The sequence below is a fragment of the Camarhynchus parvulus genome, chromosome 1 (genome assembly GCF_901933205.1).
Source record: "Camarhynchus parvulus chromosome 1, STF_HiC, whole genome shotgun sequence".
Taxonomy (NCBI): Eukaryota; Metazoa; Chordata; class Aves; order Passeriformes; family Thraupidae; genus Camarhynchus; species Camarhynchus parvulus.
Window position 1 is genome coordinate 29,712,333 of NC_044571.1, and position 27,893 is coordinate 29,740,225.

The 27,893-nt window shown below is 39.4% G+C and overlaps 2 protein-coding genes across 2 annotated transcripts in view; one reads left to right on the forward strand and one right to left on the reverse strand.

Annotated features, from left to right (window-relative positions):
• The first annotated feature begins 5,407 nt into the window (after window positions 1-5,407).
• Window positions 5,408-14,539, forward strand: MFSD9 (major facilitator superfamily domain containing 9). The gene is given in 8 exon segments (XM_030960351.1): window positions 5,408-5,587; window positions 5,590-5,707; window positions 5,710-5,864; window positions 7,772-7,859; window positions 9,131-9,174; window positions 10,397-10,526; window positions 10,920-11,129; window positions 11,654-14,539. Coding segments are annotated over 8 exon segments (1,713 nt in total). The 3' UTR covers window positions 12,442-14,539.
• Window positions 14,540-19,764: 5,225 nt separating this feature from the next.
• Window positions 19,765-27,893, reverse strand: part of SLC9A2 (solute carrier family 9 member A2) — a 32,678-nt gene continuing 24,549 nt past the window's right edge. Inside the window, exons 8-12 of the mRNA XM_030950458.1 lie at window positions 26,901-27,062; window positions 26,243-26,339; window positions 25,215-25,346; window positions 23,208-23,298; window positions 19,765-21,182 (exon numbers count right to left, since the gene is read on the reverse strand). Coding sequence (XP_030806318.1) covers window positions 20,812-21,182; window positions 23,208-23,298; window positions 25,215-25,346; window positions 26,243-26,339; window positions 26,901-27,062 — 853 coding nt within the window. The 3' untranslated portion in view covers window positions 19,765-20,811. The remainder of the gene's footprint in view (window positions 21,183-23,207; window positions 23,299-25,214; window positions 25,347-26,242; window positions 26,340-26,900; window positions 27,063-27,893) is intronic.

Genomic DNA, 27,893 nt, shown 5'->3' on the forward strand with positions numbered 1-27,893 from the left:
TCCAGGTGGCTTTTGAATATCTCTGAGGCTGCATACTCCAGAACCTTCTTGTGTGACCAAACACCTGCCTGTGTTTGGTCACCTTCTCAATAAAAAGTGTTTCCTGAGGTTCCAAGTGACCCTCTGGTGTTTCAGCTTGTCCATGTCTCTGGTCCAGTCAATGGACATCACTGTAAAGAGCCTGGCTCTATGTATATAAAATTCCCTCTGAACCTTCTCTTTTCTAGGCAGAACAGTCACAGTTTTTTCAGCTTTTCCTCAGAGGGGAGGAATGTCTGATCCCTTCACCACCTTAGCTGTCCCTCATTTGACTCCCTCCAGAGTATTCATGTGTCTCTTGTACTGCAAAGCTCAGAACTGGGCACAGCATTCCAGGTGTGGCTTTACCAGTCCTGAGTAGAGAGGAAGGAGGACCTCCCTCAACTTGCTGGCAATGCTTTGCCTAATGAGGACCAGGATACCATCTACCTTCTTTGCAGCAAGAGTACATGGCTGGGTCATGTAAAACCTGAGTGGAGACTGTAGAAATTGTGCTGAAGCCCCCACAAAAGGAGGAAATCAAGCCATTCTGAACACAGGTATCACTATATCTGCATGAGCTATAGTAAGTTTACAGAGATGATAGTAAGAACAAAAGGGAAATAAGCAACTCGTATGTCAGCAAAAGCTTCAACAGGAATTCCAACAAGAAAAATCTTCTTTATGAGGCTTTACTTTTACACATCTCTGTGTATCCAGGACCCACTGTTAGCCACCTGCAGGAACACTTGACAAATTTGCAATCACCCTGATGAACAAAGCTCCAGGGTGTACATCCCATTTGGACCCTGCCTTATACCCTCTCTGTGTTCAGGCCTTTACACTACAAAGCATCACAGATTTATTCAGCCACAGAAAGGAAGACAAAACTTTAGTATGACTGAGTGGATCACTCTGTTTCATATATCCTATTCTATATCCCATTCCCATCCCATTCTATCCCTAATCTTGCATTAAATCTACGTTAGATAAAATAGGTAAAAAAGACAGCCAAGCATAATTTCTTTTTTAATTGTGTCATAACACTGATTCAAGATGTGATGAATCCATGTCCCTGAAAATTGGACAAGATAACTAGAATTACCAGAAGTACAAGAATATGCTTTCCTTTATCACATAACCATTGTGAGTGCTCTGAATATTTCATACAATTATAGGAAAGCCAGGCCAATGCCATTAATGTTTCCCACAATACTTTCAAGTCATGACACATCACATGTGCAATTTTCAGAGAAATTAATGAATTGCCTAATTCAAGGAGGTATTCTTGGAAGTTTCCTATGAAAGTAGTTATGCATAATAGTCAGAAATTAAAAGCTGGAGTCTTCTTCACCATTCTTGTGGCTGCCTTACATGGGTCCTTCCACAGCAGGATGCCATTATGAATCTCACTCTGAGGCTATAACACCTTCCATTTACTGCACAGACACCTTCAGATATATATATTTTTGGATTTATTCAGGAAGTCTGAGGAACTACCCTTTAGGTCTTTCTGTGCCCTTCCAGCTTCTACAGAGCCATTGACCTTAAAATAAATAATTAAATAAATCAAATAATAGACTCGGTGAGGGATTGGGGGGTCCAGCACAGAGAATGGGGAATGTTGTGTGTGATGTAAGAGCACTTTAATATACTAGAAAAGAGACTGAGGTCAACAGGAGTCATCCTGGCCACCTTCTGCTCCAGAGAAGGATCAATAGCATCTAAACCATTCCCGATGTATTTATTTTATCTGTTAAACATTAATTGAAAGAAACACAAAAAGCCATGTGGCCTTAGTTATGCTGCCATGAAAAACTCCAGAAGGGAAGAAGTAGACCCAATGCCTGAAATAATTCCTTCTTTTAACAAGCTGTTTTATAAATGCTTTCTAAGTCTCTCTGACATATCAATGTGATTCATTTACAGCTTTGAGGGTGGCATCATTTAAAAGGTTTCTTTCCACATTCCTTAAATTTGCAGATCTTTTCAGACAGATTACACTTTAAATGTCTTTAAGATTAACAGCAGATTCCAAACTCAAGTTCATTTACAAGTCCCTCTTAAAATGTTCTATGCCACTGGATTGTAACTTTTTCTACTTCACTCAATTTGTATATGAAAAGTTGAAATGACTGTTGAAGTTACCGTAACAGTATGAAGCAGTAAATCAGATGAAATAAGTCATTGTTAGATTCACTAAATTTGATGACAAATTGCACATTTGGGGGTCTTGACCTTACCTATTTGTAATGCAGGAATTCAAAATATATTCCATTTACTGAAATAAATCAGTGTAGTTGTCTTAGACCTGTCTCACAGTATTTTACAAACTTTTTTAAGAATTTATAAGGTTTAAAATTTTCTCCACTATTGAAGTAATGTGAGGATCTTTTTAAAAATTATTTTATTAGATTCCAGATGATTTCCATCAATGCTTTCACTCTGTCAGGGGTTGGAGCACACATAGCCACAGAGCTGGCTGAGGAAGGGCAGCTGCAGACTGCCTCAACCCCTTGCTTGGCAGGTGACACCAAATATTTACAGTAGATGTTTTCACTAAAGGGCTGAAGATTCCTCACCCCTTCTCCTCATGAGCAAATTGAATCTCAGACTTTCTTCCACAGACTAGTTCACCTCTCATTCAAAATTTGAGACAAGAATAGCCCAACAAGGCTGTGGATAATCTGATCTCTGGCAGCCCAATGCTAGAAGAAATGTTCCTTCTGCCGTTGAAATCTCTCTCTCCGTCTCTCCTGTTTTTTTTCTTTAACCCTCTCTATTTATGCAAAATTGATCATCCATTAGGACGGCAGACTTAGACACAATGTTGCATTAGTATACAAACTGAAACACTGATATAAATGTAAGCTTTTCTGCTTTTTTACTTCTGGTTCCTCTATTTCTTGTCAAAAGATGAGCACTTTTTGGGGGGCAACAAAATACCAATAAAAAACTTACAGTTGCTGGCTGAGTACTGTGACTACCGAGTTCATCTCATAATCACTGTCACAACAGAGAGGTGCAGCTCCTCGTGCTTTGTTTCTAGCATGATGCACCTCACACATTACTTACATATAATGGAAACAGAGTACTTTGATTGTGTAGTGACAGTAGTCTGAATATTCTTCCTAGTTCTAGCATTATCCATAAAATCAATTCTTTTCATTCAATTGCTACTACCAGGTCACAGGAAAAAAAGATAGAAATAAGAGGATCATCTAGGCATTTCTGAACACACATGCTGCTGGCCACTTCTGAGTATCTATTGCATACTTGTTTTTAAGAATCATTTAGTAACAAGTCAAACACTTTAAAGTAATGGAAGTGTACTATATTGATAATACCATTTTAATCAACCAACTATGTAATTCCACTCCCAAATATAGTAGACTAGGTCTATTTTCCTTAGGACTCTGATAAGTGGTCTTCATTGTATTTCATTCCTTTAATTGCTAGTCAATTCCCTTATCAGTCATAAATCCACTTTATTTGAGAACATTTACCTTAAGATTTATTTATCTGGGAGACTTTATCTTAAATTTTGTAATTGCAATTACAGAACATGAATGGGAACCTTGAGGCAGCTGAAGTAATCTGCCTTCAGTTCAAAAGTAACAGAGATATTTGTCAATTACCATATATTAAGGCCTTTTTCTAATATTTTATGTAAATTATCTAAACATGTAAGATGCACAATTCTTTAGCAATATGATCAAGTTCACCAGGAAAAAAAGCAGTAAGAGATCCGTTAGAAGAAGAGACACCTATGTGTTCTCTAAATGCTTGGGGTTTTTTCCATGAACAGTTTGCATTGATGTCATAAAGTTTGGTTATTCTCTGCTTTACAAGTCATTGTGCATGGAGATAGCTTGAAACAATATACAAAACCTAAGCATTTTCATTGCCAGGGAATTCAATATTTCTGCCTGCAATACTTTGTCCCCATCATATTTGATCATTCTGATCTTCAGAACCTGAGAAAAATACAGAATAGCTAACTGGTTTCAGAGACTTATGGCAGAGACTAACACAAAACCTTAAAAATCTCAATTGGGCTCAGTGTTTGCATAGAAGTCATTGTCCCTTAGACCCCAGGAAAAGTGCCTAAACCCTTGCAACATCTTTTAATCATCCACCTCTTTAATACTTTCTTCTAATAAATTTTCAGGCAATTTCCATTTCTTCTATCAGTTAAAATGACCAAGGATAGAATTAGCGCAATATTGAGCAGACAATGTAGCAGCAATTCCCAGGATGCTCCAATATTTCAGCATCTTGTTACCATTTTGTCGATTTCAGAGAAATTGTGTGCAACTGATCTCCGTTAGTGTTGTACCCAGAATTTTAAAAACCTCACCGAGAGAATTTGTTATTCAAAGTGGCCTCAAAGAGATAAATTAATAGGATATATTGGTTAACCCAGCACAAAAACATCACAGTCACTGGGATATTAAACTACTGAGTTATTATTTTCTGGACTCCGATAACATCTTTGTCCCTATGCAGAAACTAAGTTAAGTTTTGCCTTGGTATCTTATAAATAAGCTCCGTATATATAAATATGTCTTTCTTTACCGTTTTAGTATTTTGGGGGTTTTTTAGCTTAATTTTTAATAATCATAGGAAAATCACATTCCCCTCCCCTTTTCTTTTTTGTGACCTAAATCTGTAAAAGATCCTCAACCCTGTGATATTTATTTCTTCTGGAAACATGAAGATAAAATTGAAGTTATGCTATTGTCAGTTATTGAATGATCTTCCTCAAACTTTATAACTCATGCTAACTTTTAAAGTGTAAAACTCATCAACATTTTACAAAAGTTTCTTCTTACTGATAATTAAAACCAAGTTAAAGCATCTCCTGTTCCCTTGTGCATTCTTAAAATAATTAAAAACTGCATCAGTTTTACTGATCCCTGGCCAAGCAACTATATAAAAGAGCGAACCTTTGACTCCAACATAAAGCTGGGCAGTCACATTTTGTATGTGACAATCACTTCCACCAGTGCTTCTGAGAGATTTATGAAGTTTCACTGGTTTGGATGCAAATGCATTGTAACATAACATGTCGTCAACAATTCCAGTTATCCCTGACTTTTAACAAAAACACAGCACAGCAGTGAACGTATTAAGCAGAAAGAGGGATGCCCTTCCTCCTTGGCTCAGGACCACCATGATAAGCCACTTAACAAGGTAGGAAAACACTCTGCTGCCAGAAACACTTGACACAGGCACCGGTCTGGTGCCTGGACCGAGAGGTGGCCGAGGAACAGCAGCAGCGCTGGGACATGGCCGCTTTCCATATGGATCGGAGGTGCAAGGGCCAAAAAGCCATTTTTCTATAGCCACCACAAGAACTGTGCAGGGGATCCATTACCATGCTCCGATGGCGTATTTGTTTCCAAAGGTCCTCGGGTCCACTTAGCTCCTCCTGCCCTCCCCAGAGCCTCAGGTCCCGAGGGCCCGGGTTGCAAAATGTTCCCTGTACAAACACGCAGGAGGCAAGAAGGGCAAAGTCCTACAGAGGTGTGTGTGGGAGGGGGGAGGCGGGGATCCCGACGGCTCCTGAGGCCGGCAGGGAGCCTTATTCTTCCACATCTTCGCCCGAGAAAGCGGACACACTTAGGATACCGCGCCAAACGAAACAACAGCGAGACTCTCGCCCGCCGGTGCCGGTGCCGCCGCCTCTCGTTTCCGCCGCGCCGCGGGCACTGCGCAGGCCCTGCGCCGCCGCCCGCATGGAGGACGAGGAGGAGGATGAGGGCGGCGGCGGCCGGGCGGCCTCGGCGAGCCCGGCCGCTTCCGCCCGCTTCGTGCGGTGCCTCTACGTGGTGGGATTCCTGGTAAGCGGCGGCCCTGGGGCCTGCGGCGGTAGCCGCGCCCGGGAGCGGGAATCGGCTCCTCTGCAGGCCGTGGCTGCCGGGTGCTGGGGTGCATCGCTGCTGCGGCCCCTCGGGAACGCCAGGGCTTGTAGCGCTGGTGGTGTGCAGCGGCTGGGCTCTTTTACCCCTGCAAACAGCCACGCAGTTCGACACACGGGTCGGATTTTTATCCTATGAATGCCATGGAATAGCGTAGCACCCGAAAAGCTGAGTCTTCCCTTGGTGCTTATAAGAGCTGCTTCCTGTTCTTGAAATAGCCGTGGTTCCTGTAAATTTACCACCACCACCACCCCCCCCCCAAAAAAAAAACCGCTAAAAATATGTTTCTCTTAAAATAAAAAAAAAAGTCCCCTGTTGAAAGAACAGGCTTTTTAAAAGGTTCATACTCTGTAGTGATTCCTGAGCCTCAGGAAAGTGCCGTTTAATTAATTTGAAATTAAAAGCGACGATTTGGAAAATGAATACAAAATAAGTAGGAGTTTGCACTGTGAAATGTCAAGATAACTGTCTTACCTGCTGTTAGGTTGGGCGATAGAAACGACCCAGCTGGTTTATGTCGTGGAGCAGATATCGCAGGGAACTCTGCTCCTTTTTACTGGCTTTTAAAGGCTGTGGCTCTCCAGCCCTGAAATCGCTTATTGACACTGAGCTGGGGCACACAAGAAAATCAAGTGAGTGTCCTTTTAGAGGATGCGGTGTTGCAAGCTTCCTGTAGGCAGACAAATAAACGCAGCATATCTGTCACTCTACAGAAGGAATTACACAGTGGAATAAGATGTAACTACCCATCAAAGGATAGTGGTTGATGCGTCTTGCTCTACCTGCATGCCTGTGACAGTCCAGTACTGCCAGGGCATAGTCTGAGACTTGTACTTCTTAATGTCTCCTTTGATGACCTGGACAAGGTCACTGAACCTTTCTTCAGGTTCACAGATGACACCTAAGATTGTATTACTGAGGATGTTTGTAAGTGGTGTGCTCTGTTCATGCTAATGTGTTTAATGATTCTAACCTTGTAAGCCTCAATTTCAACCATCAAAAAATAATTAATGACAGACTGTGAGAATTCGCTTAGTGACACACATTGTTACAGTTAATCAGTCCTTGAGGTAGTCTAGTTCACTTCAAGCAGTCAGTGATGAAAGGTGATTGTGCTCCAATAGATCTCCTAGGGACACTGGATGCTGTGCCAGATTGTAGTAGTACTGAAAGAACTACTGGGTCAAAGTGGTGAGCTTAACAAAAAGTAATAGAGCAAAAGGAACAAGTGGGAGATTCTTGTACTTCTCAGGATGGGCAGTGTCCTTTACCCTCCTCTTACAAAATGTTTCTCAATTATGCTTTGCCTTTATTTTTTTTTTCAAGTTTCTGTCTTGTCACATTTCCTAAGCTATACACAAAGGCAGTCTATTAGTAGGTTTAGATCTATTGTAGCTTCTTCCCCATTGTAGTTGGGTGAAAGTACCATTTTTCAATATATACGTTCTTTGCACAAATAAAAAGCATGTTTAGGTGATTTAAAGTAGACCACTTTGAACTTAAAGGGCTAATACAAAGTACTTTTCTTGTTAAACAGGTAAAGTTTAATATATTTAAAGGAATATTTAATGTTTAAATATATATCTTCAGAAGGATTGCATCTAAAGTGGGGGAAGAAAATTGATGTTTTCATAGGTTTAACTCCTGTGAGGCAATCCTTTATCTTTCAGTTTATGTGTTTTGTAATATGAAAAATTTTCTTTTAAGCTTGTGTTGATATGGAGATAATTTACTTTTTTTTAATTTATTTTTCTAATGATGACTGTTATTAAGCCAGGTTGCTATTGTCTTTATGAAAGTTACTAAAACTTTTCCTGCCTTCTTTTCAGGATTTATTTGGGGTGAGCATGGTGGTTCCTTTAATGAATCTTCATATCAAATCTCTAGGAGCAAGTCATACAGTTGCTGGAATCATAGGTGAGTTGCAGTACTTGATTTATGAAAGAATAAGATAAGGCCTGGATTTTGCCTTGCTGCAAATTGGACATTGGAACACAATTCTTCCTTGCTAATAGCATAATAAGAGATAAAGACAATTTCCCCATGAAGCTATAAAGGCAGCCATACTGTGTTAGACTCAGAGACCTGTCCAAACTCATGCACTGACAGTAGCCAAAAGCACATGCTTGGGAAGGAGCACAGTTGGAAAGGACAAGGACGTCTTGCAGTGGCATTGGTACAGCTACTTTCCAGCATCCAAGAATTCACAGCTTAGCAATTTAGAGAGCCATAGGTGTTGCTTGTAGTTTTATTGTTATTTACACTTTGCAAATGGTGCTTCTGCAGCTGGTTCTCCAATGCTTTCCAATGTCCATGACTGTTCCCAGTTTGATTAAAATCCTTACAGCTGTCTTGGCAAGATATTTATTCACTTTTACGAATATTTACAAATAAATTCTGAAGATTTGGAATTTTATCTTAAAGTATTTAGTGCTTAGGTAAGTTCTGTGTCTTTAAAGTACCTTTTATGGTATTGTTTATGGTTTGGAGTGATACAGTATTTTCTTTATTCCCAGACATGGGACCTGTTATTCAGTTTTATTATTTTGCATTCTTATTTAACACTTTGTTTGAAATAATTCTGCTTCTACACTGAGTTGAAAGTATTATTTTAAGCAGAAACTAGTCAGATATATGTTTTCATTTCAACAGTCTGCTTTGATTTTTAACATTAGAAAAAAAGTAGGTTTGAGGTGTATTCTTATAAATTAGAGTCCAACAGATGTTTCTCTCTGCTTCTCTTTGCTCCTTCTCTTCTGTCACTAAATGCTGCTAAACTTCTAGCCTCCAAAATGAGAAAGTAGGGTCTGTGTTTTCTTCAGGGCTTCTGTGGCGCCTTGTAGTAGAATGAAGCACCAAGTGGAAAGTCCTTTCCAGTAGAGAAATTCTCCCGTGATTCTGAGAAAGCGGTTATAAATGCCAAGATTGGTTTCATTTAATACACCATACAAAGCAACATCGTTTTACCTTACATAGTTTTACAATTTTCAGCACTTTTTTATTTTGTCATTCCCTGGAACTATTTCCTTTATTAAATGCTAATTTCCACCCTTGGTTTGTCCTGCTCCTTCTTCCCATTCTTCTAGTAAACTATTCCCATGATTTCCCATTTTTCATCATTTAAAATTTTGTGCAGTTTTCATTAAAAAAAAGCAGAATTTTTAACACTGGTATTTTCTTTGGTTTAGGATCTCTCTATGGTATAATGCAGCTATTTACCAGCACATTTGTGGTGAGTTCTAACACTGCATTCCAGAGGATATTGGTATTTCTATGGATTGTAGGGGAGAAAAGGGTGGGGTTAATAATAGCATTTCTTGACATTTTGAAAATGCATAAAGTGTTCATACAAGCATTTTGGTTGGAGGAACCAATTTTCAGTTTACATGAGAAATGGCAGTTTTCTTTATGGGGAGTTGCCAGGTTTTTCAGGCCCAAAGAGAATACAGTTTTTACACAAAAACTAGAATACAGATTTGGGCTCAGATACCTTAGTGACCAGGTCACAGTTACACAGAGTAAGGTCCTCTAGTGTTGGTGCTAGTAGAGCAGTTTCCTGCAGCGCAGTAGCCTGTCCAGAAAGCAGTCTCATGAGTCAGCTTTTCACAGCCTGTGATCTAGTTTGTTTTCCCTGCTTAATGAGCAGTGTCTTGTAATTCAGTGTATGGTCTAAATTAATCGTTCCATCTTTGATATTTGTTTGGTTTTGTTTTCTATTAGCTATCGATTTTTATATCCTAATATTACCCTGGTACTAGTTTTCTAGTTTTGAACAGAACAGATTATGAGAATGTCTCATAAAATAACTGTTTCAGGGTTTGTTATGCAGGACACCTGGGATAATTTCTTGCTGTAATTTTGTGGCATGTTCTTGGAAGTGCAAGACCATTGTCTACTTTCTTAAAAAACTATTTCCTCTTGGAAATCAAGAGGATTTAAAAGGATCAAGAGGATTTAAAATTTATCATGATTTAAAAGCATGATAAATGCAAGTTTTCTGTTTGCCCTCTGCAAACTACTTCTTACCTGTCTGCTCTCAGATAACAAACTCTTCATAGCCAAGGCCATTTGCTTTTAGGATGTTCAGCAAGTGCCTGAGCAATGCAAGCAAATATTTGTGATTGATTATGGTAAGATTTTCAGAAGGCTGGTAATATTTTGTGGTATTTATTGCAGGACTGTGTTTTTAAAAGGGTGATTTTTTTTAATAAAAAAATTCTGTATACACAACATTAAATGAAATCATAATTTTGGCAGGTAGCCTGCCAGCAGGGCAGAACTCTCCTTGTGACTTCCAAATTTTGAGCACTTAGGAATGTTGTGTAATAAGCTTATTAGGCTTTCATTGACAGTCCTTTGATGTCTTTTCTCAATTTAATGTAGAAGTACTGGTTGATCACTGCACATAGTTCAATGTTATAGAAAGCTAATCTTTCTTTCCTGCTTTGTGTAAGGGCTGCTGGAGTGATATAGTAGGAAGACGGTATTCCCTGCTTGCTTGTATTCTTCTCAGTGCACTGGGTTACTTCCTTCTTGGAAATTCCACCACAGTGTTCCTGTTTGCTATTTCTAGAGTCCCTGTAGGTGAGTAAACACTTGGCATTTTGCGTTTTGCAGTTTAAATTCCCTGTAGTCTCAGGGTGAGAATTACTACAGGAGAAATCATGGTGTATGGATGGCTGCATAGCATCATCACTCAGTAGCACCAACTGAACCTTCGTATTGGAAAAGTCTCTACAAATCAAAAATTCTCATTATTTTTTTTCCCTGAGAATAATTTGAAATGTTGAGGCCTAACCGACCAGGCATCTAAACCCCACAAAGCTGCTTACTCCAGCACTGAAAAATTTGTGATTAATGGAATTTTAAAAATATAAATACGAATTTGGACCATTGTGACTTGAGATAGATTCTGTCTTTGTTTTGGACCGAGAGATACATGTTTTATTTTATTAATTTGTTTCTATTTTGCTGCAGGTATTTTCAAGCACACACTGTCCATCTCTAAAGCCCTGCTGTCTGACCTGGTCTCGGAGAGGGATCGCCCTTTAGTAATGGGGCGCTTCAATGCAGCCTCCAGTGTGGGCTTCATTCTGGGACCTGTTGTTGGTGGCTACCTTGCAGAGTTCAAAGGTGGCTTTTACCAGACGTCCTTCATCTGTGCTTCTATCTTCCTTCTGAATGGTGGTAAGTTGTATGTCACATTCTGCATCTTGGGTCCCTTCATTCCTCATTTTGTCCTTTTAAGCCATCTGTAATACCTTGAATGCACAGTGTGTTTACCATCTATGGCATAATCATTTTGTATGTCAATACTACTGTTTGAATTTGAACTTGTGTGGAAGGGTGGGAATTTTGAAACAGTTATCCTCCAGGTGCTTCTCGTTTGTTCTGCCTATGTCTCCTTTACATTCAGACACAAATGGGAGCTTTTGATGTGTCCAAAGATGAAGACTACAAATCAGAATTTTGACTTTAGCCATTAGATTTGTTTCTGTTGTGTGAGTGTGGCACTTCAGTGCTTTCCTGTCTTGCTTTCGCTGCATTTAAAATTGAACCAATACTATGAATAACACTAGACTTAATATTTGCAAATTTTTTAAGGACAAGTATTGTTGAAGTATTTTTTTAAATTGTTACAATCAAACTAATATCTTCTATGTAAAGTTGATGCAATTGAATGAAATCAGCTAATTTCTTCATCTATATAGGTCTTGTCTGGATGTTACCCTGGAGTGAAGAAAACACTAGCAATAGGAACCATTACCAAGACAAAGAAACAAACAGTTTCTCAGCAAAATCAAATCATGAACATCACGTGAAATCAGCAACTAGTAGAGCTGTGACAAACAGTAGTTTTTTCCAGTCTCCATGGATCCAAGTTGCAACAGTGCTGAAGAAAATTAAAGGAATTGCGTGCTCTAATTTGTGGGATGTATTTTTAGTGCGGTTCCTGATGTCTGTTACTATACTGCTGTATTATAGTAATTTTACTCTGGCCTTGGAGGAGAGATTTGGGGTGAAACCCTTGTTTTCTGGATACCTCTTGAGCTATAGCAGTGCGCTTGGAGTCCTGGCTGGTTGTTTGCTCGGACCAATAACAAGACTCTATGGGCACAACACTTACAGACTTTTGTTGCACTCCAGCACTTTTACCTGCACGCTGATTCTCCTGTATGCCTCAGCACCGAGCATATGGATGGTCATTCTCTCCTCCACGTTCTTGGCCTTCTCCACTACTATCGGCCGTACCTGTATCATTGACCTGGAGCTGACCGTCGGTGGGAACGAGGCCAGCGGGACACTCCTGGGTGTTGGACAGTCAGTGACATCAGTGGGACGTATTATTGCCCCACTCCTTTCTGGAATTGCTCAAGAGTTCAGTCCTTGTGGCCCTCCAAGTCTAGCTGTGGGACTAGCATTAGTTGCTATTGTTATAATGAACACAAACAAACAAAAATACTGTAGTCATGGAAGTGTGAAGTTAAAGAATCAGTAGTCACAATTTTGGATTGCACAGATGTATCTTCACCTGCCAGGCTTGTACAGTAATTACATGATTTTTAAAGAGAGCACATTATGTTCCTGTGGAAACAAGTATACGTATGTATTTCTGCTGCAGGGATGTTAAGTCTAGACAGATGTTATTCCAACAGGTACCACCAGGACATTTCTAATGTTGCTATATTGTACTGGCTGTGATTTTTTAAATGCATTTTTAACCTTTTTGGACGAGAAAAAGGAATGTCAGGAAACGCACAAATCCTTCTTGTAGCTCATTTTTGAAACAGTGTTTAGATTGGAAGATTGTTTAAAAAGGGTGAATCAAAGGTGAATTTTTGTTATTTAATCAGGAGAATTTGCAGTATGTTTGGCCTTAATTTCTTATTTTGTGGTCTGTTTCCTTTTGTCTGTTATGACAGTAGCTTATATAACAGGTTGTTTGCTTATGTGATTTTTGTGTAGCATGTTTTGTCCAGAAAACTTTCTGTGGACCATGGTTAGGCATTTTGGAGTAATTAGGCAACCCCTGCTGACTCCTGGTCTTTCCCAAGTAACAGAATTGGGTATATGCTAACTTCATGTACTAGAAGACCTAATCTTAGAATAATACAAGGCCATTCAGACTGAAACTGAGGCTGAATTTAAGTTTTATTGAAATTTGAGCTGGTGGCTTCTGTTTAGTAATAACTTCTACTGAGGAACTTTGTCATAATTTCTTTACATTTCCTGTGCAATTTTTCTACCTTCACTTTAGGAATAAATGTCCTTCTTAATTCTCTCAAATGACTAAAGGTGTGAGCATCTAGCAGTAGTTCATGGATCTGGATTAATGCATCCCCTCTCATCTCAGGCATAAGTGACATTTCAGTGACAAGAGAAATACGGTTTTCTTAGCATTTTAGTCCTCATTTGTGTGCGTGGCTTAACTGAAAAGAGGTTACTCTCAGAGCTGTACAGAGTTGTGGCACTCCTGTGCTATTTCCTGTTCAAGCTCATTGCTTGTAAGTTACCATTGTTTGTATTTTATATGAAACATGGAAAAAATGTATTTTGCTCTGATAATGTTCTCTATGATCTTCATTACATTACTTGATGAAAGTACAAAGTCAACTGTTTAAGTGTCTGGTTGGGGGAGTTTGATGCAATTTAGTTATCCCTTGAACACATCAGTGCAAGCACTCTTTCTGCTCCAGGTCAGTCATGGATGGTGCTTGTATTTTTCATTTTCATTTCTTTTCTGCTGCCTACTAGCATTCAAAGATTTTCTGAAACCTCCATGATTTCAGTGGCAGCACCATAGGAATTCATATATGGAACTCTGAATTGTTTTAATTTTATTTATTGACATAATCAGTGTCTTATTTCTACTGTGATTTCAGTACCTATCCTCAGAGTTCTTTATTACAGTAACATGTGTTTCATTTCTCTCTAGGAACTTGAGGCATTTTCAAGTCTCTTATCTTCTCTTGCCTTTCTTGGTAGATGCCCAAAACATTGTTGCTCTAAATTTCTTATTTTGTTTCTTTCCATCTTTTAATTTTCTTATTTTTTCCTTTACCTAAAACCTCCATTCTGTAAGTAAGAGCATTCTGTAAGTAAGAGATGTTTTGCATCTCTAGCAAGGGGTTAAGGAAAAGAGTTGAAAAAAAACCTTCAAAAATTAACATATATGAATGATTTTGTAATTTTTCCAATGCTTGTTGATTATATGACATAAAATTTACCCTTCTAAATTGCTGCACTGATTTAATCTGACTTCTGTGTTCATCTATCCTAATATATATCCTACTGAATGGAGGTTATAGAAGCCTCACATTTGAAAAATCTGTGGAAGCCTGTGGTCTTGGGGACTCGTTGCAACACATTTTACAGAAGTTTTTTGCTTGTAGGCCAAAATTACCCCTGAAGTGCCACAGAAACATTTCTTTTCTGTACAGGTACAGAAGAATTGCACTATGTTTTTTTTCTTTAAGGACTTTAAGAAATAAAATGAAGTGACATTCCATATGCATCAGTATGTCACTGTGGGTTTTTTCCCCATCTTCCTCTGCTGAAGCTACAGCACAAAATAGAAGTGTTCAAGTCAATGTGAAGTGTGGATGCTTTATTTTTTTTTCCTCAAGCTGCAGTTAAAATCATTTTAATCTGTCTACATTTCTCATAAAGGGCACAGGAACCAAGGATTCAACCAGTAAATGGCTTGGCAGTGAATGAAAAAGAAGAAATAAAATGGAGAACTCTGCGACTCTGCAGTTTTGAAATGAAGTCTACAGCTACTGTTCCTGTGCCTGGAGGCCACATTTGCATCCCTTGTGTTGCCTCTTAGTTGCCATAACCATGCAAGTTCAGAGAGTAAAGATTCAATGATATTCCTCCAGATACAGAGATATGATTCCCTGTTTTAAGTTGAGGAAGGAGCAGTTGCAGCTAATTTTGGCTCCAGTCTAGTGGGCAAACTACTGAATTACTGAGCTGTTTCTTGAATCCAGCTGTAGGATCTTCTGTAGAAGACTGTAACAAACCAGATCTGAATATGGACTAAAGGAAAACAGTTTCTGCCAGCAAACCACTGCAAATTAAGATTTTTCTCTTGCTTGCTGTTACTTTATTTTGGGTTGGTTTTCTTGGGCCTGTAGGAAGGGTTGGGTTTTGGTTTGGTTCCTTGGGTTTTTTTGATCTTTGCCCTTCCCTTTGGTAAGTTAAGTGACTTTTTTGACAATTTTGATCAGCTCATGTTGAAGAGGCTGTTTATAAGTATTGATTTTATTGCTTTTAAATGATGAAGCAAAGGTAAGTTTGTTTTGGTTTTTTTTCCTGTTGGGGTAGGCTGTGTACTTTTGAAGAGATCCTTTATAAACATATCAGTTGGGGGGGTTTGACCCTGGCTGGACACCAGGTACTCACCAAAGCCACTCCCCTCTGGAACCAGACAGGGGAGAGGAGAGAAAGTAAAAGACTTGTGAGTTAAGGACAGGGAGAGATCACTCACTGATTACTTTAATGAGAAAAATAGACTCAGCCTGGGGAGATAATTGAATTACCAGTCAAAATCAGAGCAGGATAATAAGAAGTAAAATAAATCTTAAGAACACCTTCCTGCCACCCCTCCCTCCTTCCCAGGCTCTACCTCGTCCCCTGCTGCAGCGCAGGGAGATGAGGAGTGAGATGGTCAGTTCATCGCACATTGTTTCTGGTGCTGCTCAGAGAGAAGAGTCCTTCCCCTGCTCCAGCATGGTGTCCTTCCCACAGGAGATAGTCCTCCACGGACTTCTACAGTGTGAGTCCTTCCCACAGGCTACAGTTCCTCACTAACCACTCCAGTGTGGGTCCCTTTACCACAGGGTGCAGTCCTTCAGGAACGGACTGCTCCAGTGTGAGCTCCCCATGGAATCACAAGTCCTGCCAGCAAACCTGCTCTACTGTGGGCTCCTCTCTCCATGGGTCCACAGGTCCTGCTAGAAGCTGCTCCTGTGTGGGGTTCCCATGGGGGCACAGCCTTCTTTTGGGCATCCACCTGCTGTGACATGGGGTCTTCCAGAGGCTGCAGGTGAATATCTGCTCCCTGTGGTCCTTCATGAGCTGCAGGAGCACAGCTGCCTTACCATGGTATTCAGCACAGGCTGCAGGGGAATCTGCTCCAGGGCCTTCTTCCCTCCTGCACTGACCTTGGTGTCTGCAGGGTTGTTTCTCACACTCCTCTCTTCTCTGGCTACAACTGCTTCTATGAAATAACTTTTTTCCTTTTTTAATATGTTATCAGTCACTGATTGTCTTGGCCTTGGCCAGCAGTGGGTCCACCTTGGAGCCAGCTGGCATTGGCTCAGTCAGACAAAGGGAAAGCTTCTGGCAGCTTTGCAGAGAAACCACCACTATATCCCCCCTGCTCCCAAAACCTTGCCATGCAAACCCAATATACTACTTCAGACTTCCATTTCTTGTCATTTTCTTTCTTCTGAATTTACTCACTGCAGCACTATCACAGAGGTCAGTACCATTCTCATCTTCTGCGAACAAGTGGATTATTGAGCGGATAATGCAGCAACAAAACAGGAGTAGCACTGTTTGTGACCTGGCTTGCTCATTACTTCAGTTTCTCTGTAGTGCCATAACATTCCTGCTGCTGGGAACCTCTGTGGGTGCTGCCAGTGCCAATCTGGTTGTGGGTGTTGCAGGATACCCTTGGGTAAATGTTCCTTTTCAGCCTGGCACTTTGGCATTTGAAAACCCAAGATCTGCCTGTGCTGTTGTTGCTATAATATTGAAGACTAATTCACAAAGAGCTGATCATGAATTGTGTAAGAGTGTACTGGAGTCTGAACTGTGACATTCAAGTGATTGTGAATGGAGGTCAAACTGCTTTTAGAAATGAAAGAGAATACAGCTTATTATAAAGGGAAGTCTTGAAAAACTAATGTTTTAATTTACAAAGAGAAATTAATTCAAAGTTTTAATTATTTTAAATCTCAGCACCAAGGAACTATTTTTGAGATGTGCTCCACAATAAGAACCAGTCTTCCATTCTGTCAAATATCTGATAAATAGGAGGTCTCACAGAGGAAAATTGAAGTAAGCTGAAGTATTTAAAATTTCTTTTCCTTTTTGTGGCAAAAAATTACTGTTTGAAACAAAACCTGTGGCAATTAGGGTGCCATATTTATGCACATTAACAAGGATATTTTTATTGGACCAGAGCTCTTGTGGTACAAACAGCATTCCAGCATCCAATTTCAAAATCTTTCATCTTTTCTTCAGGGGCTGGGGGATGTTGACAGAACTTGGACAATTTTGGAAATGGTGACCAGCTAAAGCATTTCTTGGAGGGTCAGCTGATGTCTGGAATTGGTGGACTTGGCAGCTCTTGAAAAAGTTGGTGCAGGGTGCAGTGTGTTTGCTTCCAGAGAGCCCAAGATACCCTTCATAACAGCAGGCATGTTATTTTGGCAAAAATTTTTACTTTGTTTTTCCATGTGATTTCTATGTGGCTTTAGTAGAGAAGGATATTCTCTAATTTTTAAATTGTTATGCAGCAAGGTTTTCTTTTGTTGAACTGGTTTCAGTGGAATTTGCATTTTATTTTAGTACAAAGTAGGACAGCCCTTAAAATTTTAGCTCTTCCAGCAAATTATTTTTGGTTTTTTTTTTCAAGTATCTGCCTAAAAAAGGTAACAGGGCGTCTATCTCCTCTAGGCCTTGCTATACCTACTTTCTTATCCTAATTTAATTTATAGGCCTTTGAGGAGCTGAAGGGGAAATCCTTAAAACCCTAATTCAGAATGGAACTGTATTTTCCCACTGTCCCTAAAACTGAACTTTCTTCATCAAAAATGCATTAAAATATCTGTACTGCAGAGTGTACTGGGGAGTCCATCTGGAAACAAAATATTTGTATGTGGCTTTGGCAAGTTTCCCAGTCACTGCTGAAGATCCGATTTCCTAGAAAAAGCAAGAAACGTTGTCCTCCGTCAATACATGATTTTCCCCATCAGATGGTGCTCGAGGACAGATTTATTGGGCATTTCATTCTCCAGCAGACAAACTGATACAACATGAAGGATGTCTCCTCTGCAGGCTCAAACAAAAAGTGCTCACGTGTTTTTGCTTTGCAGGAAAGAAAAAAAAAAAAAAAGAAAGGCAAAAGCAAAGCTCTGACTCAAACCAGAGTGAGAGTTGACTGACAAGGGCTAACTGGAACAATGCCTGTGCCACCTGCTGCTGTCATTGCTGCTGAAAAGGAGAGTACCCAGCAATCAGTTCCCAGACATGGCAAGGGTGCATTCAGCAGTAGTGGAAAAGAGCCTGAAAAGAGTGGGAAAACCAGAAGTGAGGAAGGCAGAGGGTTGCTCGCAAGGACACAAAGTCCCAGAAGATTTGCAATTCTGTTTCACAGTGTGACCATGCTGGAGATATGCCTTGATGCTTGCATTCTGTGGATTTCAAGTGCTTTGGAAAGGTGAAAACATGCTATCGTGTTTTGACGCACCAAGAGCTTAAGACTGTATTTCATAAAAATGACCTTCAAATTGATGTGCTTGTACTATGGGGCACCACTTTAAGCACAAATAATGTGAGCGTGCCCTGCATTAATGGGCAACCAGCATAGCAGCAAGGTTCCTGAAACCTGCATTCATTATTTAAAATTGTGCTATAAAAAATAACAACTGTTTGAAAAAAAAATAAAAGGCAGCTCTCCCCAGACAGAAGCCAAGTGCTTGGTCATTACCAGCACACAAACAAGAAAATTCCACAGAGAGTAAACTAAATGTTGATGTGCAACATTTCACATTTATTGATTTGGTCAGATTTCGTATCGGCTTGATATAAAACAGCTAATTTAAACAATCTGATCTGTAAGGAGGATGTTGTCTCAAAACTGAAATCAAAACTCAAGGCTTTTTTCTTATTCAAACATGATCCAAATAATGCAGTGACGTAGCATTCCCTGACAGTTTTACAGATGAAAGTACTTTCCTGTTGAAAGACAAATTTAAATTTGTTTTCAAAACTTGCTGGCTTTGTTTGAACCCAAGTTTATTTCCAAACAGGAGATGATCATTAGAGGACAGCTAAGTATTGATTTCCACGATAATCATTTGTTGAGAATACCCATGAACATTTGACTGAGGATTATAGGGTTCACAGAGCTATTCCTCTGCAGCTTAGACTTTGCTTTTGCCACAAAGCAGAATTTTCCATAGCTTGAACAGAGGAAAAAGTCTAAAGGACCTAAGGAAAGAGTTTGGGAAGGTTTGATATTTCAAATATATACATGAAATAAGTATTTTGGAAATGCTGTTAGAAGAAGGAAAGCCTTACATCCCCACTTATCAACCCCCACCCATGAACATTTGAAAGAAATCTACTTTGTGGTTTTCAAAGGAAACTCTGATTTTTAATAGTTCTTTCAAAACAAGCTTAAATTAAAAAAAATTAATCTTATTGCCCACAGATTTAGAAATGTGCTAATGAAAGAGAAAAGTTATGATTTCACAGTGTACATTCTTCAATGAAAATTATCCATTTTGTAACAAGTAGAAAGAAAATTATTTCTGCATTGTACTGAAATGTGTATCTGTGCTAAAGCAAGCTCAGTACTTAGATTAAGTGGGACAGAAAGTGCAAATTCCTGAGAGCTACAGTTAAGTATCATTTATTTTAATGCTTCCCATACGCCCTCAAATGGCAGCCATTGATTCTAGGATCAAGAAGTCCATGTTATTAAGATGCACAGTGACTTCAGCTGATTCCAGGGCCTCACTGTGCTACTTTTCTGTAAAAACAAATTAGATGGAACATTTTTGTTCCTTGGAGTGCATAGCTCAGACAAAGAAAAGATTACCTTTCCCCTCTTACAGATGAGGAAACAACAAGAAAAACAAATTAACCAGGGTCACAAGCATGAGCTTTCTTGAGTCTCAGTGGTCCCTGACTCAAACAGGAGACTGCTTGCTTTGTCTACGTGCAGTGCTCTGCAACTATTCTACTGCTGTGTTTGCATTACATTGCAACCAAGTAACTAAGGTGCAAAAAAGCAATTTTGATTCAAAACATTATTTATCCACTTGAAGTTTTCTGGTTTTAGGCCTTCTGGTGTCCTGCTAAGCGCTCTCAGTTCTTGCTGACATAAGTGAAAGCCAAGGTAATTCAGTTTTTCTTTGGTGATCCTTAGTACCTTTCAAAGGTAACATATTGCCAAAAATTCAGAAAGTAAAAATTCAAGCTATTCAGGTCTTTGTTGCAAGTCCTTTTTATAAGCCTTATTTGCAATTCCCCTACAGCTTGTTTCTTCTCTTCTTTCTCTTTTTCTGCATCAGAGGTCTTCGAGCAAACTAGGCTTCAGGAATATATTTATTCTTCTTTAGAAGTCTATATGATAGGTGCATTGTGCAATTTTCAGTGGTATTCATGTTGAAGCTCTGGTTAAAACAAGTATTATTGACTATAAATAAAATCTGAAATGATACAAAAGTTTGGGGGTATTTTTAAGAATCTGTTCATCACTGGACTTTCAACAATGATTTCAATGGAAAACTGGGTATTGAACCTTCGTGACTTGGTTCCATGAGAGATGATGTGATAAGGCACATTTCCATACTATTTTAACAGTGGAAATAATGTAATTAAATTAAAGCATTGCCATAAGTTATTTGTAAAAGAGATACATTATTTTTTCTATCTTTAACATTGCAATTGCTGCAGTATTCCTTTCGCTTAGTTAATGTAGTTGACTTAACTCAAATGGAAGTGGTTAGACCCAGATGGAGGCTTGTTTTGTTATTTTAATGGATCCCACAGTCTGATCAGATCGTTTAGAATCCTAATTCAGTATGTCCATGGTTTATTATCAATAGTTCTCCTTTGGCTATGTTCAGTACAGCTGGTTCTCAGGCTTATTTCTCTGCCTGTCCCCTTGCGATGCCTGCCTGACCAACCGTGGTGGTGGCATAGGTCTGGCTGACCCATGGTCTGCAGTCAAATCTTCCCTGCTCAAAGTGCCAAATCTTGGTCTGGTCAGCAGTGGCTGCCTGAACCCAATGGATGGCTGAGGCAAGGTGCTTGGGTCCTGCTGCTCTCCCCGTCCGTCCTGGCTCCCATCAACTTCGTTCTTCCACTCCACCCTAAACTCAGGTAGTGGCCTCTGTTGTCTCAGTCTCTGGTCTCTCAAGATTTTCCCTGCTCTGGGCCTTAGATTGAGCACTGTGGTAGCAGCATCCAGCTCAGAGTCACTGCTGTCACCCACTGTTAATTGAAAACAAAAGTATAGTTTTAGGTGTAGAATATAAATGTTTCAGGAATATTTGAGTAACAGCACACAGAGCCCTTGCAGCCATAGAATAAGATTTCCCCATATTTTTCTATATTCAGTGCTTTCTGATTAGACTCAGTAACAGCCTCTTAACTCTGCCAAAACAGGGGATATATTTGACTTTAAAATATCCCTACCCTCAAAAGTGTGATTTTTAGAAAGGCCTCACTCAGCTGCTCCTTGATTACCAAGTGGTCCCTTGATTGAAGTGACATTTCCCCAGTTCTGGAAAATTTCCAGTTCTCTGGATAGAAAAAACTGCATCTCTCTGAGCTTAGGGTCTAATCCCTGCTTACATCCAAGCAGGATACCAAAATTAAATTTCTCAGCCCCACATCTCACAAAATCTAAACTGAGAGGCGTTTCTAGAGCACAGCATGTACAGGGGCTCTAGAAACTTGATTTTGGAAAAGAAGCATCAATACTTTTACAGGCAAAGGATCTCTCAAGGTTAATGTACGGATGGGTGGAAATATCCCATCCTTAATAAGGCTGAATGTAAGACATGAAACAGAATCAACAGGGCAAATCTTATAGGTTGCAAGTGCTGCAGACTCTTCCTCCCACTCAGAGCAGGGTAGAACATGCTCTAGGGAAAGGTGGCATCATTGCTTAGGGAATGCCCTTAAATGATCATTGCCAGGTAAACCAAGCTGGAGGTAGTCTGCATGTGCACATGTGCATATATTTTTCCCCAGCAGACTTCTTTAAAAAGAATTAATATCTTCATCAAACCTTGCACACTTGAGTAATTTGATAATAATTTTAACAATAGTTTATGAATGCCTCAGATTTGTTCTTAGACTTAAATCGGATATGATGTTTTAAATACATCAAAGTAAACAACTGTGCAACTGTCATATAAACAAATTAGATTAGTAGCCTTCATGTTATTTCTTTTAAAAAGGTGAGGAAGGGGTCAACAAAATATATCACCATGTAATTGCCCATTCACCCAGATAATTATATATCAAGGCAGGTCTTCATCAGACTGTGTTTTCAGGCTTTTTCCCTTCTAAGTATGTCAAATAATATATTTTTTGACAATTGAATAATCTGGAGGCATATTTTCTCTTTAATTCTAGGTGACAGTAGGTGACCTCTGCAGACTAACTGCAGAATAAAAGGCATCCTACACTCAGGAGAGCAATGATATCATTATTAACAGACAAAAGCACAGTCTATTGTTAAATTAATTGGGAATAGTGGGAAACTAATTGGGGTGGAGATCAGGAAATTTTAGAAACTCTGCACAGGTTTCTTCTTCCCAGCAAAGGATCCTTATGACAGCTTGTCATGAAAGAAAATGCTCCCGAGTATGATATAAGCATGGTAATAAAACCAGTATCAAAAGTAATATATAGAATTGGGCAAAGTTTTCACATCAAATATTGTGCTCCAACAGATTTTTTTTTTTTGTTAGAACACAAAAACCACAATATAAAACATTTGTGAGTTTACGCAGAGGAAAAAAGTTAACAATTTGGTTGTAAACCTTGTAAACCACAGCATTTTGAGTTCTTCATCAGAACAATAAACTACATCTAATGTCCTCATTACCATCTCTGGTTTGCTTCTCAGAGCAGTGTCCTCTACCCTGACCCCAGAGAGAAAAGAACCAAATAGGCTCATAATCCAGGAGGGATATCTGGATTATGGAATAAAGATGAGAAGAATGAGCCATGGCAGTGTTCCTGGTGCAGAAGTGCAGCAGGCAGCTGCTTGCTGACATGAGGAGATGCTGGGAGGACTATGCCAGTATGGGATAGGAAGTGAGAATGCCCCACAAAACCCTTCTGTCCAGGACATTTCTCTACACTCACATTTCTGCTTTTGGACCCACTGTTTTAAGTGCTCTAGTTTGCTTATTTCTCTGTATCATCCCTCGAAAAAACCTTCCTTCTATGTAAGCAAAATAACTGAAGCTCAGCAAAAGAAAAGCATAAAAATTCCATTACCTCTGGAAGATGTTTTGTTTCTCACTCGTAGTTTCTCTGGGAGTTTAGTGTTTTTAGGAAGCGAAAGGAATCTTTTTGTATTTGCTGCAGCCTGCATGCAAAGAAAACCAAACATTTTAAGTCACTGCAACCTAGTGCACCTGCATAATTCATGTTAAGATACACAACTGGGGCTTGAACAGGTTTCTGTAGCTAAAGGGCTGGAGAGTAGTTTTGAATTAGCTAATATGTGATCTTTTACTACACACTCAGTGCTGATTGCTGGCTGAAGGCTGTGCTAACTAAGGTAAAGACTGAATAATCTCAAGCAGTTTAATCAAATGAAAACCTAGTGAAATGCCCTCTGAGATCAGAGTTAATAAATGTATGGTCTCTAACCTCAGCCTTGCCTGCACAGGCTTTCCTAAGAAAGGCAAATGCCACAAGCATGGCACTTCATGCAGCTTAAAACTTGTTTAAAACTTTTCATTAGCCAGCTGCAAAAGTCTGGGTGAGACTGTAGCTTGGGCTCTAGAACTAATCTGCATTCTGATCCTGCAAGCACTTTATACATATAAATGACTTTATACAGTTGACTAGTCACACTGAAGTTGATGAGGAAGTTAGGCACCAGCATGATCATTTACCAGTTCAGGGCATAAAATCCTTGTTTTCCCCAGACTAAGATTTAAAGGCTGTGGGAACAGACCATGCTTCATACTTCTAGAACATGAGAGGTACTTTCCAGGACAAGCTGCTTTTTTTTTAAATTCAAAAGTTTCTCAAGGACATCCTTTCTTACATTTGCTACAAAGATTTTTAAAATCTTTACAGTCTGCCAGCTCTCCTATGCGAATACCATTACTTGTGGCAGACCCACAGGGAACCTGAAAGGAAATTTATTTTCCCTTAGAGATTTTTTCTCTTTGGATTTTTATTCTTTTCCTCTTTCTCCTCTTCCCTCTGTGGAGGATTTATCCAAGGATAATTATTCTTAAAATTATAGCTGGTGTGTTTTAAAAAGTTATCAGACATCCTTTTGCTTTCCCTGCCCCAAAAGTCCTGCTGAGTCTCCTCACTACTCCACACAGTAAATAATTTAATTGTATGAAAAAGATAACATATGTAACTGTGGTTGAGAAGAAAAAAAATCATTCAGGAACAGTCTTGTTGTCATAATTAACACCACAGTAGCTCTGGTAATGATCACCTGTGAGACATTATCATTCTTTTGGAGACATTATTCCAGCCTCGAGTGCTGAAGGACAACTGTATCGATGAAGACAACAGTCACTAAATACTCCTGTAACATGAAAATGCATATTCACGGGATGGCTAATTTCCTTGATACCTGATATGACGCAAAGGATCAGTTTCCCTGCCTAATTAGTGCGCTCCATTCCAATATGGTTGGAAGTTTACAACTGCAGGATTGCCACAGAGAGTCAAATATTATCATGCCACAGCAATCCTTGTAAGTGGAAGCAATTTTCCTAACCAGTGTCAAAATCTGAAGGCCTGACTACATTTTATGAACACTAAAGAGCATACAATATTTTTGAAGTGAAGAGCTTGCTCTGACTGATGTGGTCAAAAGTCCTCTCCTATATTTTAGAGGTTATTGTAAGTAGCTTCTCTATCTCAAAGTCATTTTTAACCTTTAATAATCCACACTTCATCAAAATACTAATGGAGAATACTGATCATACCTACATTGTGTACAGAGCCTGTCCAGCTTCTCTGAAGTAAAATTATGGCAGCAGATCCCACTCCCATATCACATTCTACAAGCCTGAAGCCTTGCTGAAACACAAATTAAGGGGCTCATGTGTGCAACTCAAGGTGTAGGTGTGATATTACATGTGCAGCTGTCTTCCAAATTCAGGATTTTTCCCTGCATGTCAGAAGATTGCTTTTTCTGCATGACAGTTAGCTACAAAGAACTGCTTTCAATAAAAATTAAAATTAAAGAAAAAAACAAACAGCCAAAAAAAAAAAAAACCATAAAACACCACAAACTGCAAGTACCGGTCTTTCCCTTGACAGGCTGTTGGTTTTCCTCAGGCTCTCCCGCAGGCTGTGCCGGCGACGGATCAGAATTTCTTTGGCCTGCTTCTCACTCGCATCTGCAGCCAGGCTATGTCGGTTGTAGGACATTGTCTGAAAGCAGTGAAAGCAGTGATCACAGCCTGGAAAGCATGATGTCAAATGTGCTGGATTATATGAACAGGGAAAACCAAGGCTTTTTGCTTTAATAAGCATCATAAATCCTAGTGAATAAGACTGTATTGCAGATGATTAAAACAAGAACAATAATTATGCCGAGAATGTTTTTATTAATCTGCTTCACAGCCACCTGGGTTTTTTGTTGGTTTTGGTTCATTTTTTTTAACCTGCTGATATTTATAAGACAAAATGGAAGAAGCTGGCTTAATACCATGTTTACCCCCACACTGTAGTAGCTTGGTCAGTATGTCAGCAGAGGACGCATATTTGAAAGTGATGAGTCCCCTACAGGGAAGTAATTTTTACCTCCAGCAAGCTGAAGCTTGCTCAATTTTTGAATGTTTTCCAAGGGCTCAGGCATTCAAACTACTTAGCCACAGGAGGACAAATGTGAAATGTCCTTTTGCTTTTATTTCACTATTTTTCCAGTTCATCATCTCTGCTCTTAATACAAACAATTTTACAACTGGAGGCAAATAGGAAATCTAATCCCATATCATGAAGTGACCAATATACTGATACAAGTAGACAATGTTGGGTTGAACTGGCACCTATGATCCTACTTTAATACTGTGGTTGCATCAGAGGTAATAAGACAAAAACATTAAGCCTTATCAATAGTATAAGATCAAGTAAGTATTTACACAGAGGAATGTGAATATGCTGCTTTACATATGACAGGATATGGATTCAAGGCAACAGAGTTAAATAAGAGCATTATTTGTTATTATATGATAGAGCAGATGCGCCAGCTCAAAGATGTGTTAAGAAGATAATCAGTATATTACAAGCGCAGTGAGATATTTATGTAGGCAAAAGTTCATCCTTACTCGGTGTCGTATTTGGTAGAGATTCTTTGTTAATATTTCTCGCATGTTTTCCATTTCAGTGGGAGAAAGGGGCTTTATCTTTCCTTCATGATAGTCACTGTGGCAGAATAAAAAAAAATGGAAAATAGAGGAGAGGGAGGGAGAGAGAGAGAGTGTTTTTATTTTTATGGTCAGAATGACATTTGAATTATTTCCTTTGTTAGAGGCGGAAACAACATTTCAAAACGACCAAGTAATAGGTGAAAACGTAACATGTAGAAATGAAATCCTGATTTCATTTGAATCTGTGGTAAGATGTAAAATGTGATAAAAATTACAGTAATTTCTCCACTGTATTTAGGTACTATTCAAAATGCCCCTCAGGCTTCCCTTGTAGCTCCTTCTCAGCAGGCAGGCAGGCACGTGTTCAAGTCCACCTCCGCTCTACAGGATGTGCCAGTGAGCAGCTGCCCAGTAACACCACACACGCCGGAAGAACACAGCTCTTCACCTGAAGCTACAGGCAGAAGGCTCTTGTTTCACACCCTCTCGCTGTTCTGGTGACATTAGGACACAAAGTACCCTAAGTCAAAGTGCTTATCCTGCCCACAGCCCGGGCTGTGAAATAAATTATGTGACCCAGCTGAGCTGCTTGGCCATGCTGGCATTGCTTTCTTACCTGAGAGACACCGATGATGGCACCTTGCTTATCATCCCACTCTCTGCCATCTCTATGGCATGCTTGATCTCTAGCTTCTTGTACAAAGAAACAATGCTGGATTTGGGCTGGTTCTCACGGATTAGAAGTCTTCGCAGGTATTTATTGTCAAACTTTTTAAACCTGTACATGAGGCAAAACAGCCCTACCAGTTAATTCTTACTGTGCATAGTTAAGGAAAGCCAATACATTGCAGTTAATGACATTTTAAAGGACTTTATTGTCTGAGAATGTGTCTGTTCTTGTTAACAACCTAATGCTGAGTAACTTAAGAAAGGGTCAATTTCAACTTTACTTCAGATAGATTGTCTTAATAGGTTAGATAGGTTAATATGTTAATGGGCAGTCTCCTTAGAAGCAACTTTAAACTTTTAGGTATTCTGTTATTAGAAAATATTTTTAATTCTCTGCTTTCATCAAGACAAAGAGAACATTAAATATTTACTGTAATAACAAGTAAAAGGCCAAAATTTGCATCAAGTGCTTTTTCTTTGAAATTTTAGCCTGTTTTTGTAAAACTTTAGAAGTTGTTCCTTTCTCTAAAGCAACTGCACCCTCTTGGATGCTTAGTGAAAAAATATTGATTACAGCTGGTGTTGATTTTGTTTGTCAGAAAACATTTTGCCCTCCAGACATTCTGAAATTATTCTTGAATTTGGGTGTGAAGGTCATGAAGAGGTGGGACTCTCCTTAGCTCTGCAATCTTTTCATTAAAGATCTCACACAGACTGGAGGAGAACCAGGCTAAGTAAAGAAAAGTTGCACCCATGTCACGCATCCGTCAGGAAAGCGTCCTCACTGTGTCACCCCCAAGTCATTTGGAGAGGGCTCTCCTCAGCCATTCCTGCTGGTGCTATTCTCTCCTTATATAAAAGACTTAAATTCTTCTGGGAGCTGAGACTAGAGGGTGGTGAGCAGTGCCCATGCTTTGGGTGTAAAGAATTTGGATGTGAA